General features: G+C 48.4%; 1 protein-coding gene across 2 annotated transcripts in view; it reads right to left on the bottom strand.

Moving 5' to 3' along the window:
* Col15a1 (collagen type XV alpha 1 chain) overlaps nt 1-13478 on the bottom strand; it is a 102847-nt gene that overhangs the window by 36009 nt on the left and 53360 nt on the right. For both annotated transcript variants that reach the window (XM_052176461.1, XM_052176462.1), the window contains 4 exons: nt 12961-13089; nt 6861-6953; nt 5665-5790; nt 5089-5151 (listed from right to left, as the gene is read on the bottom strand). In XM_052176461.1, the coding sequence (XP_052032421.1) occupies nt 5089-5151; nt 5665-5790; nt 6861-6953; nt 12961-13089 (411 nt within the window). The remainder of the gene's footprint in view (nt 1-5088; nt 5152-5664; nt 5791-6860; nt 6954-12960; nt 13090-13478) is intronic.

The following is a 13478-nucleotide window of genomic DNA, read 5'->3' as shown; positions in this document are numbered from 1 at the left end:
CCTCTGTAGCTTGTCCTAGGCAACCCTGCAGAAGCTCAAATGCCCCCTAGCCCAGAAGCCATTAGAGATGTCCTGGCTGCTGGAGACACAAGGAAATGGAATACTGAGCAGAGTAAATGATCATGGCTAAAGACAGTACCCCGGCCCCATACCCCTACTCCCGTCCCACCCCCATTCCCACCCTACCCCCAACCCTCACCACCAATGGCCAACATGGGCACACTGAGCAAATGTGTGTGGCCTGGGGCAGAAACGTGTCTCGAGTTCCTGAGTCCCTGTTTAGCTACAGGTTCTTATTTCTGTTCCCCTTGGGCATGAGCAGTTACACACTGCACACTGTCTGCTTCAGTACCTCCTTAAGAAAAGGTTCTCTTTCCAGCCACACCTCTAGCCATTAGCTTGTGTAAGGTTGCCCCGACTCTGAAAAGGTTCAGCTGCACTTCCGATTGACCCCATTAAAGAGAACTGTTGCCATGAAAGGGGAAACTGCATTATTCCCAATAGTGTTCTCAAGTTCATTTAAGCCAAATGGATCTTGTAGCAGATTAAGAGGAAGTTCTAGAAGCCACCTTAGTTTCTGCACTCTTTCTCTCTCTCTCTCTCTCTCTCTCTCTCTCTCTCTCTCTCTCTCTCTCTCTCTCTCTCTCTCTTTCCTCTCATTATTTTACTCATCCTGGAAAAGGTAGGGCTTAGGCCCGGTTCATCGGCTCACAGGTATGGTGGCCAACTGTTCAGAACATGAGCAGGTTAGCCCAGGATAGAAGGATCTACCTTACTGGAACTTTCATTAATTAATAGGGTAAAAATTGAGAACTGTGATTAAATAGTTCAGGAAATACGCTGAACTTCCGAAATGAGAAGGAACTTGTGTGCATTGAGTCCAGACACCTTCTTGCAATCCCAACTGGTAGCGATATGTGGTTGTAAGCGAGAAACTATGGAGAGACTACAGCGGAATGACTCACAGCAGTGCTGCGTGTCACAAGATTGTACTTCACTATTTTTTAAAAAGTTTTTTGTTTTTTTTTATTTGAGGCAAGGGCTCAGCTATGTAACCCTGGCTGGCCTAGAATTTACCATGCAGTCTAGGGTAGCCTCACACTTCTAGGGCTCCTCCTGCTCCTGTCACTGCAGCACTGGGTCTGAAGGTGTGAGCCACCATGCCTGTCCCGTCGCTTAGAATCCCTGATGATAAATTTTAACTGTCATCTTGGTTGGCCCGAGAATGCCAAGATCAGTAAACCACACTTCTGGGCATGTCTATGGTGTTTCCAGAGAGGATTAAATAAGAAGGGAGGCTCCAGCCTGAATCTAAGTGGCATGTCCCATAGACTAGGGGTCCAGGTGGAATAAGATTGGACAAAGGAGAGTGCCTAGCTCGGGCATGCATTCTGTTTTCTGCCTAACGTGAGCTGTTCTGTATTGCTCCACCACTGACTCTCACTGTGATGGCCGGAGCTTCTAACCCCTGCCCCCTGCCCACTGCCCCACCATGGGCTCCCACCACAATATGTTGAAATCTCTGAACCAAAACCCAAAGCAAATCCTTCCACCTTTTCTCAGGTGTTTAGTCACAGCAACAAGAAGGCTAACAATTCAGTAGAAAATTTGGCTCATTGTGGTGAACTGAATTATCAAGGGTATTACAAGATGTCAGTATAAAGAAACATGGAAGCCCAGATACATGGCCTTTTTTTTTTTTCTGCTGGGCTTCCTTATAGGGTAGTCTGCCATCTTTGCTCATGGGCTTTGTGGTAATGACAATCTCAGCTCAGTACGCTCTACAGACTACAGTCTCTTTGGTTTTATGGAACCCTTCCACACAAATGTGCCAAGGCCAACTGAAAATGAAAGAGAGGAGATAAGAAGTCAACACTGTGGGGTGTTGGATTTCAAACACAGCTGGTTTCTAGATTCTGGGCAAAAAGCAAGTCTATCCTTAGAGTCTTCAAGGTACCCTGATGCTATCACATGAGTCATGTCCCAAAACAGATTGGGATATATAAGTGATAGGGACAGAAAGACAGAACCTGGGTCTACGTCGACATTTTCAACCCAGTGAGATTACTCAAAGACAGCTCTTGGGGGCTCAACTTTCCCCAGAAATTCTGGGTAGTTGAGAAAATTTCAGAGTACAGAATCTTTCCTGTGTGGGTGTCTCAGAACCTTCCACAGCAGATGAATACCATGAATACCCTGGATCCTGAAGACTTCATGCCTCCGTCCTGGCAGAGCTTCAGTGCAAAAGGAATAATATCTGAGGATCCCGCTTTCTAGAAGGCTCCTCAACTGCCCTCCCAGATGTGCACCACAGCTGGGAAAATAGGCCATTTCCACCTCTTCCTTCCTGGGATCAAGGTGTCAGGGTTAGCTGTTCAGCTTAATGTGGGGAAAATAAAAGGTGCTTCTAATTATGCTAAACATCATAAATAATCTACTAGTTACACTCTTAATGACCATCTACACTTTGATGACGAGTTCACGTTTGATAATAATGGTTTTATATATGAGTATTACATTTCCCAGGCAAATAAATTGAGTCTTATTCATTATGCTTGGTGGGAAAGTAGCTCACTTTGAGCTGGACACGATAGTACACAAGTGTAATTCCAGCATTCGGAGGGTGAGGCGGGAGGATGAGAGCTCAGGGTCATCTTCAGCTCTTGTGGAGAGGGAGGCTGGGTACCCGGAAGGCATGGGACTGTCCCCCAGTTTGTATAATTGCATTTATAGCATGAGAAAAGACTTCCTACACCATAGTTTATGCAGCCATGGGAGGTACTGCCTAGGCCTTGTCAATAAGGATGTGTGGGCCAAAAGAGGACCCTGTGACAGGAGTCAGGGGTCAAATGTATCACTGGAGCTGATGTCTCATAAGGACTCCAAGACACTCATTTCCTTCACAAATGAAGTCATTCATGTGACTGTATGCCAGACTGTTTTTTTTTCCCATCAACTTTCCAAATGCAAATGCACAAGTCCTTCTAGAATCTTCTTTTGCTTGACCCAAAAGCATCCCCTGTCCCCTAGGACAACAGTGGGCCTCTTAGCAAATCCCAGGAATGAACCAGCGAACTGGATCTGCAGCAGTTTTCCGGGACAGGGTGGCTCTTCCTCCGTGATGCTCTACTGCACCAGCTGTAGCCAGCTGGGGCATCAGTATGCAGCACAGGGTGTCTTCGAGCACAGACAGTGTGGGAGTTTTAGTCGCTGGTTTGTAGGAGCAGACAAGGTAAGTGTGGGTTGGCGGGGCTTCCCGCAGACCTAGATTTCTTATGAAACTGTTGTTTTGTATCAAATGACTTCCCTAAGATTGAACAGTTGTTTCTTTTTCTGAGAGATTCATTTGCAACAAAAATCAGGTTACTCTTTCAGTTGAGCACACCCAAGGACCGATGGATGGAAACTGGGATTTGATTCAGTGACCATGGTGTCCTGGCAGGAGACATTTCAAACGTGCTCATGGGGGTGATGTATAGAGTGGGTTTGGTGAACCTTTGTTAACATATGACTAGTGCGAAGTGTCTTGCTTTTAATTATTATCTCTCTTTGCATGAAGAGGCATGTCTTCATTATGTCTGGGAAGGCTTCAGGGACATGAACTGCCTTCCCCCGAGAACACCAGCACGGATAGCAGGCAGCGTCAGCAGACTGAAAGCAGGCTAAACAGAAACAGCAGCTTACATGCTGCTGGAAGAATATCCCACTTACTCATAAAAGACTAACAGAGGGTGTGCTAGGGTGAAGGGTATTTTGGCTCTGGCGGGGTAAGGGTTCAGGGTACACAGGAATGCCAGCAGCTTCAGTGTCATTGCTAAGAAGGTTCTCAGCAGCATGAACCCTGTGCTCACAGAAAGAGGAAGAAGGAAGGGCACTGGAATTGTTGAGAGAACTCAGGCTTGATGGAACACATTTATAATTCTAGCACTAGACGGTGGGTGGAAGAATCACAAGGTCAAGGCTACGTGGCATGACTTCATCTCAACAAATCCCAAATGAACACTGACCCCAAAGAAAGACTGAAGAGGAAGACATTCAGTCCCCCACCTTATCCCTGTCCCACTGTCCTTGGTTTCAGCCATTCCATTAGCCACAGGCTGAAATTATTAAGTGGAAAGTTCCAGAAATGAGTAATCCACAAGTTTTAGAGTACACACCATTCTGAACAGAACAATGAAATCTTACTAGGATATAAGCAATCTCTTCCTGCTCCGTCCTACCTAGGATATAAACAATCTCTTGATCCAGCGTATCCATGTTCTATATACTACCCACCCATCAGTATCTTAGCTGCCATCTTAGTTATCAGACCACTATTCACCCCTTCATTAACCCTTCTTTTACCTAGTGATGGCTATAAAGTAGAGAGTAGTGGTGCTAGTGATTTTACTATAGTATATTGTTATGACTGGTCTATTGTATCATGAGTTATTGCAGTTAACTTTTTACTGTGCTTAATTTAGAAACTAAATAGGTGTGTGTATGTTTGTGTGTGTGTGTGTGTGTGTGTGTGTGTGTGTACAGGAAATAATGTATTGTTTAACAATATAAATGTGTGGAAAAGGGTCTTATAACCCATAGGATAAAGGAGGGTCACTGTATCTGAACTGGGCCTTGATGACAAAAAAGAGGAGGCATTCCTGACAAGGCAGATACCATATGCAGAGGCTTCGAAGCTTTTAGAGAGGTCCATATAGCAACTGGATTGTTGCTCAGAGCTGTGGAGGTGAATAGTAGGTGACGCCTGCTACCTGAAGGTGGGCGGGCACAGGCAGATGATGACTGTAGGAGGAGAGGACATCAAGGAAGGTCCTAATGGTACAGGGTGGGCAGGAAGAGAAGGATGTCTGGTCAGGATGCACAGCAAAGTCATAGGTCAGAGGGCACGGGGTAGATGGTGTCACTACCGTTCACGGATGCTACCGCACACAGGAGTGGGAAGGAGAAACAGGTGAGGGGGCTGTGAGCCCAGTGGTGGGAACATCCCAGAGAGAAGAGGAAAGAGAACAAGAGAGGAGACACACTCAGGTTAGGGTGAGAGAGAGGCCAGGCTGGCGTCCTGTGTGGGAACCTCACACTGTCCCCTACCTTCTCTCCTTTCATTCCAGGCTGGCCAGAGGCTCCATCAGGTCCAGGCTGTCCCTCGGGGCCCTGGGGAATATCAATGACAATCAGTTCACAGAATCTCTGCTGAAACCCACACAAAGCCCTACATAGGAAGGAGGGAAGGTTGGGGAACTCAAGACCAATGAGCGCAGGGCTTGCTGCTTGAGCCCCAAGATAAGCATCCTCTGGTCTCTAGGTTGCTTGCTCAGATCCGTGCCAGGGAGCTCTGTACTTGAAGGACATCAGGAGCAGAGCAGGAATAGATAGATGATCTCCAAGGCTTTCCCATACCAAAGCTAACTGTGGTATACTGTGGTAGATTCTAAAACTTCTGTGAGGCTGCAATCCCCCGCCCCCGACACACACATACACACACACACACACACACACACAAATCAGGAAACTGGCACATACAGAATGTTCTTGGCTGTCCTTCCCTGGCCTCTTAGCAAATGATTCAGATGGGGAAGGTTTTGGTTTCCGGCCTCAGGTAGTGCTGGGTCTGTGAAAGGAAGCCCAGTGGAAGCCCCCATGAGGAAGGAGGCCTCAGTTGCTCACCTGTGGGCCTGGCTCACCAGGAGCTCCATCCTCTCCAGGGGACCCAGGGGGTCCCATGAAAACATCAGTCCCTGGTTTCCCTGGAATCCCAGGTGATCCTGGTGGGCCTGGGGGACCTGGAGGACCCTGAAAGACAGTTTGTTAGACGCAATGAGACAAGCTGAATACCAAGCATGTGTTTTACCTTCTTTCCAATCCTTGAAACAATCAGATAAAGAAGGATTGGGGCTCTTTGCACTGAGGCTCAAGGAGACAACATGACTCAAGGCCTCATACCCATGCAGTTGAAAAGCAGGGAGCTGACATTTGAATGTATCGCTTTCCAAGCAGATCACACTATGATTTCTCCCAAATGGTGCATACGATAAAGAGCCAATTATCTGGAATCCCAGAGGAGCCCTGGCTAATTCAGCTTTCTAATAGACTATAAGGTCAGCCAAACAGCCCGTGTTTGGCCTCATCCTGAAATGCTAACCAAAGGGGATTTGTTTCATCAGCCTCCTGCTGGGCTGTCAGATCTTACCAACTTGGTAGATCCACTGGGCTTTCATGCCACCCATTCACTGAGTCCAGGACCTTTCCAGCCCTGGGCACGAGTAATGGGCAGGGGCAGCTAAGTGGAGCTTCACACTGGGGCAGCACAGGGCTCAGGGGAAGGGCTGAGAGAGGGTTGGGCTCAAGTGTGGGGCACCAGCTGCATCAAGAACCAGTCACACTTCCCTGTGGGCAACTTAAGAAGGACTGGCAGAGCCCAGCCTTGGCAGGCCATATGTGCCACAGGCACCAAGAATGGGTGCCACTGGGGGCCACAGAGGATTTTACATCAGAAGCTGAATGTGAGCTGTGATCCAAACAGAGAAGGAACCAGGGAAATTCTTTCACAAGCAAAGAGGAGGGTGGAAGACATGGGTAAAGATGAAGGTCAGTGAGCAAACGTGCCTTGGAGGAGAAAAGAACTGATTCCAGGGAAGGAGGAAGGTGGCGAAATGGGGTTCTTAACACAAATCCAGGCTAATGCTTATTGAAAGTGAGGTGAAACTATCAACCATGTAAGAAGGAAAGGGAAGTGTATGGCGATCTCCACACACAACAGTCAACAGTTCCCAAGGGGCAGTCTACAGTCACTGCCGCCTGACCCACAACCTTCCCTCCCAGGTCCCCAACACCAGCCTCTCCCCCAATCCCTTAATACTCACTCTCAACAGATCCTCATTGCCCATGATGTCTTCAGAGCCTGAGCCCTCATCCAAGCCCCCAACAGGGCCTGAGCCCTCGGCCTCCACTCTTACCTGAAGAAAGAAGAAATTTCCACATGCAGATCCAACCTCAGGTCTCCATAGTCAGCTCTGTCACCTCAAGTGCTCATATTCTATAGTCTTGAAATGCCTATGGCCAACTTTTCTTCTGCCCTCCCCTCCCCTCTTCTTTCTAGCTGAGTCCTGTCTCCAGCCTCCCTGAGGTACAGCCTACAAGTGGCCTGGACTCAGCTTCCTTTTAACCCCTCCTGTTGCCTCTCCAGAATTAGTTCCTAGGTGTCCTCCAGTGTGAAACCATCCTGCAGGTAAGGACTTGGGTATAGCTTGATTTGATCATCAAATACGTCTATGCCGAGCCCTTACTGAGAAGTCCAAGAAGGATCAGGGTTGTAGGTTAGAGCTAGGAACAGAACTCACTGTCCTTTGGCCATCAGAAGGAGGTTGTTATGGTTTGAATGAAAATGGCCTCCATAGGTTCCCATGTTTGAATACTCAGTCCCCAAATAGTGGAACCATTTGGGAAGGATTAGGAGGTGTGGTCTTGTTGGAGAAGGTGTGTTACTGGGTGTGGCTTTGAGGTTTCAGAAGTCCATACCAAGCCCAATCTTAGTTTCTCTTGGCCTGTAACTTGAGGATCAGATGTAAACTCTCATCTTCTCTCCAGCACCTTCCTGCCACCATGTTTCTTTAATGATAATAGACTAGCCCTCTGAATCTGTAAGCAAGCCCCCAATTAAATGCCTTCTTTTATAAGCTGCATTGGTCATGGTGATTCCTTCCATTAATAGATCAGTAAATAAGGCAGAGGTAGTACTGGAGGTAGAGAGGCCCACTGAAGGTTGTTGCTTTCATCTGATGGAGGAGGGAGTTTCTCACAGCTAAACTCGGGGGAACTCGGCGTGGCTTAGATGGGAAGCAGAGAGGGATCCATTGAGGACATTCATGGTTTGTTTACTGTGTTAATCCTAGAGATAGGAAGCCCAGGGAAAGAATCACGTCTTGAGACAGGGACTAATTGGGGTACCCTCTTGCTCCCTCGGGGGCCCAGAAAATTATAATGATAAAAGTAAAAGATGGAGCTGAATCCTACAGGGCTCCAGATCAGTGGAAACCTGAGGTCTGACTGAGGAGCCATGGAGTCTGGAGGTCCAGGGAGTCCCGCTCCTCCACAGCATCATCCTAAAGAGACCCACAGGATCAATGACACACCTCTTGCTCCTCCCCTCCTCTCTGTAGAAACTGTTCACCTTTAATCTTTAAACTCAAACTGAAGAAAGGCATTTTCTTTTACACGGATGGCCCAAGGCACACCCTGTCACCCCGCCCTTTGCAACCACAACTCTGCTGGTTCTCGGGGCTCAGTGGCCCTTTGTTGCTGCGTCCTACTGGTAAGAGAAGGAGTTGGTAGGATAAGCTGCACACGCAGACACATTTCACACAGCCAGGCATTGCCCGAGGATTCCCTCTGCCCTTGCTTGGGCCCTGCCAGAGGTTTGGTGTCTGGAACGAGTGAGCTGCTCATTCAATCGCTGCCCACAAGCCTCTCTAGGTCTTGACTCCTCCCTGATCTGCTGTCCTTAAACCATGGGTTTCTCCAGGGAGCCCCTCCAGCCTCACAGCCTGCTATAACTGGTGTTAAAGAAATGCCTTTAGAGGCCAGTAGTATCCATGCGAGGGGGAGAAAGAGATGGGGAGGAAGAGAGGAAGGGAGGAGGAGGGAGGGGGGAGGAGGGAGGGGGGAGGAGAAAAGAGAGCCTGTGAGATGCCAGCTGTTAGGAAGCCTCCAGAGCAATGACTGTCCTGACAAATAAGATGAACGAACGGTTCAGCTGAGCAAAAGGACAGTGCAGAGGGACACTGAGCCCCCAACGTGGGTGTTGGGAGGCTTCTTCTTGGGCTCCCTGAACCCCATTCTGCTGCCTCGGAAGTTCCCTGAAGTGACAGAGATAGACCAAGGAGGACACCTCATCTATGGCCCCTGGCTGCCCTAGAGATTGCTCTCCAAGAGAGATGAAAGCAGAGAACCGGGGCAGTGATGGAGAGGGGCCAGAGCAGGAGCCCTGGGGAATCACAGTCGGGGTCACAGTGATGTTGGAATAGCCTGCCCTAGCAGTTCTTCCAGAAGACACCAGGTTAACTCTGCAGTGATGGACCTCAGGCAGCATTGTCTAAGCATTTGCCTAAGCAGCTGTGCCTCAGGTAACCCCATCACCCCAGCCTACAGATCTTCTAAGATCTTCCAGCTGCAGAGAGGCCAACCCGGGCCCAGTGTCCTCTTCCTCTTCCACTCCCTCTCAAGAGGAAAACCAGGGTCAGGGCATGTGACACAGAAGGACCTTCCATAACAGACAGGGAAGCTGGCACCCATAGAGGTCAAAGGACTCAGCCAATGGAAGGACTTCGTTTTAAACCGGGTGGGCTCCGCTGACTACTTTCTGGGTCATGTCTGCTAATGGTGGCTTGGCTGTAGACACTGCAAAACCTCAATCACAACCATGCTCTCCCTCCATCCCTACTTCCAGGGCTGTGAGCATAACCCTCTCTGAGCTTCATGTGATACATAATTGCATGTAGCTCACGTATTGAGCAGGTATGACGTGCTAGGCAAAGTGTTCCACTCAAGAACTCATCGAATCTCACAATTCATGCGGTGGGAACGAAGCGCGCTGTAGTCTCTGACCTTTGCAGTGGCATGGAATGAGGAGACATGGAGAACTTGGCTGTGGGTGAGCAGCAGAGCCAGGGCCTTGTACCCTCTGAACTGCATGGCCTCTGTGATTCAAAAAGATTCCGAGAATATTCCAGGGCAGGTGTCTCTTGGCTGAGCTTCAGCTCTCCACGCAGAAAGTGGGGCATCGGTTTCTGTTCATAGCAGGTGCCCGACACACGCTTGGCAATGATCTGTCTCTAGGACTTGCATGCCAGGGTGCTGTGTTTTGCTCAGTCACTCGTTTGCCTACCCCCATCTCTTCCTGCTTGGCTTCCTTCTTCTCTTTCCCCTCCCCACACTCCTCCTCTCCCTCCCTGCTCCCGTACACCTCTCCTCCTCATCCTCTCCTTAGAGATTTGGGGTTAGAGAGATGTCTCAGCCATACTCCTGGTTGCTACCCAATCCCAGGGATTACAGCTTGCACTCGCCGGCAATCTGGGCATCTGTCACATGCTTGTAACTGTAGTGTTGTGTTTGTCTGCTTGTTTGTTTTTGTTTTGCAGGGGGTTAGAGAGACAGAAGGGTCCGTACAGATTGTTGGCTTCAGGTCTAGTTGAGAAAAGGGGGGCAGGGGGTTCAGGTTGAGAGAGAAACCTTGCCTCAGAAGAATAGCTAAAGGATGATCACAGACAGCTGGTAGCCTATTTTGGCTTCCACTCATGTACATATGGCCGCCACCCTTCTCCAAATAAATAAATTAATTAAAATATTATTTTAAAAATTCTGTCATAAAGGCTAAGAATGTCATTCCATGATAGAAAGCTGGCCTAGTGAGCACAGGGATTTAGATTCAGCACTACAAACTAGACAAGCACCAGTAGGAGAAAAATCTACTGTAAAAACTTTAAAAGTTCCATAGCAAAAAACAACAGCCATAAGAAGAACTTAACCACACTGCCACAGTCCTACCAGTCTGAAGCAACACTGCTAACATTAAGGAGGGCGTTTCCTTCCAGAGTATGTATTTCCAAACAGTGGAGACCACACAGCACACTAAAGTTTGTAACCATCTTCTTTCACTTAGCATGCTACCATAAGCATTTTCTCCAACACAGTACAAATGAGAATAAGTTTAATAATGTCTAATGTTCCCATGATTTGAATAGACTTTAATTCAATTAGTCTCCTTTGGCTAGCTAATTAAATCAGTCCCAAGTGTCCTCTATTATGGACAGATATTAAGGTTAACGTCCTAGTAAACAAATCCTTTGGTACATATCAGGCTATCTCCGTCGAGGAGGATGCTTGAACCCAAATTCCCTGTTACAATTGTGTGGTGGTTAATTTCTTGTTGTTAACATGCAGTTTTATGGTCATTAATATATGTGGATAGTTTCCCAGAAGCACTAAGTCCCACCACTCAGCCCCACCCTCAACCCACCAGTTTGACTGGCCCCCAACTTCTCAGAACAGAGAACTCAAGGATACAAGGACCCAGTTCCTAAAAAAAAAAAAAAAAAGGCAAACCAAAAAAAAAGAGGGTGGGAGACAGAAGGGAGCCAGAGATGACAAGACCCCTGAGAGCAGAATCTGTTAGGTCCAAAAGAGACTCCACTTCCCCAGACTCCAAAAGGCAGCCCAAATATCCAGAAATGGGCTCTCCTAGATCAGGAGACTCTCTGGTGGTTAGATAAAAGCCAGCATCCCTCAGGAACTTGTGAAGCTAGTTCCCCTCTAACAAAAGGAACCATTTCCCTTATCCTGGACAGAAGGCACCAACTGCTACCTGTGGTGTCCGTATCAAAGTGCATGCTTGGCCTGGCCACTAGGCTCCCTCGGAATCACAAGTATGTTACACATTTCAAACTTCCTTCTCTCCTTCTCCTCTACTGGAAATTCTCTCCAGTTTATTAGCTTCCACCTCACAAGCTATCATTCGCTTATAACACTGCCATTCTCAATGTCTTCTCTCCCCCCTTCTGACCCCACCCTCCACCCTTCCTCTTCCCCTCTCCCCTCTGTTTTCTTGATTTTCTATTCCCTGGTCTTTTCTCCTGTCTCGCAGATAGCTCTGCCCAGGTCCCATCCACTGGCCTTACACAGTCTACTTCTTTCTTTCTCTCTGCTCAGGACTCTTCTAAATGCCTCTGAGCTCCCCTCCCCCCTCTCTCTCTCTCTCTCTCTCTCTCTCTCTCTCTCTCTCTCTCTCACACACACACACACACACACACACACACACACACGCGCGCGCGTGCGCGTGTATGTATGTGTGTGTGTGTGTGTATGCCTCCTGCTGATGTCTTTTGCAGGCACCTACTGATGGAGAAGATTTGGTGGCTTCTACAGAGGAAGCTGAAGAGGAGGGAGGATCTGGTAGCACGTAACACACACACACACACACACCTTAACCATACCATGGAAAAATCATGTCCTCAATTTATACAGTATCAATGTAATGTGCACACTGAAAAAGATTTAGAGTCAAACTAAACTGACAAGAGACATTACAAAATCAACCTAAGTATTAGAGAACATGAAGAGGTTACTGTTCATTTTGTTAGATAGATGGTATTGTGATTATAAAAGAATGAAACCAAACAAACAACCGAAAGGTCCCAAATCAGTCATGGTGAGGGCAACGCTAACTGAGAAAGGAAGCTGACTGGGACCAGCTGGTCACTGGAGACGCCCCTGGGCAAGCGCTGTTCAGGGTTCTCAGGGGGCTCTCCTGACCTCCACAGTCCCTGAGCACAGGTGACCAGAGCACTGCAGCTGACGGGTCCCACCACTGGACCTTGAGTGGTAGCTTTCAGAGTGTCACTCTGGGAACTAACACACCTCGGTGTGTCACCAGCAGGAGGTTCTCCTTGAGAACTATTTTCCCCTGAAGAGCAGTTCACCCCGTTTCACACAAGCCTGACTCTGAGTTGCCTGCGTCTCTGAATCGGTGACAGTCCCTAAGCAGGCCACCGTACATGTGGGCAAGGGTAGTTCTGATCTTCTGAACTGACTCCAGACCAGAAGCCAGCCTGCAGAACCCATGGACAGCTCATCGTCAGGAGTAGCAGCCCCCAGCCTCAGACCCCCACTAACACCCCCCCACAGGTCCACATGGCATTTATGTTCCATGCCTCTATAGACCCTGCTCAGTCCTACACTCAGTATTTGTGTCCTGTGACATTGCTAATCCTGATGCAATTACGAAGGCCATTGGAGACCTAAGCAAGGCCCTTCTGTCTTTACTCTTTGCCTTTTCCTACTCTAACTACAGTCTGCTCCAACTTGTTGGGCCAAATACTGTTTTTACAAACCAAGTTGAGAGGTGACCGGGGCAGCCTTTCTCCATATTGAAAGATCTGCTAGCTAAGTTGAAACCCCCAGGACACTTACCAGAGTGACCTGCCTCTCAGGAGTCACTGTGGGTGTGGGGAGTGGGGGCCCACTGGGGGGTGTGCTACCAGATCCCTCCTCTTCAGCTTCCTCTGTAGAAGTCACCAAGCCTTCTCCATCCGTAGGTACCTGTAAAAGACATCCACAGGAGGGGTCATTGTGACCCTAGGCCACAAAGCTACGTGATTGTGGATGTCACTTCTGTGGTGACTGTCCAATGTCAAGACACTTTACCTACCAACCTCCTCACACTTGACTCAGTCCCAGAAGGGACTCCTTAAAATCCTTCCCACCTTTGGGACATTGATCTCTAGGAAAATTCGTAGTCAAAACTAGGATGAGGCAGATTGGGACAAAAGTCAGCAACCTGGCTCCTTTTTATCACTGTCTCTCTTCCCTGTCCAGTCGGAGTCCCCCAAGATCTCACGACAGAGCTGAAGTTGTGTGTGTGTCTCTGCAGAGGACCCTCATGGCTCCTGGTTCAGAATGCTGACCTTTCTGTCCCCGTGAATCAGAGA

Source organism: Apodemus sylvaticus, chromosome 3 (genome assembly GCF_947179515.1).
Source record: "Apodemus sylvaticus chromosome 3, mApoSyl1.1, whole genome shotgun sequence".
Taxonomy (NCBI): domain Eukaryota; kingdom Metazoa; phylum Chordata; class Mammalia; order Rodentia; family Muridae; genus Apodemus; species Apodemus sylvaticus.
The sequence above is the reverse complement of the archived record's forward strand: the minus strand, read 5'-3'. Positions and strand labels throughout refer to the sequence as shown.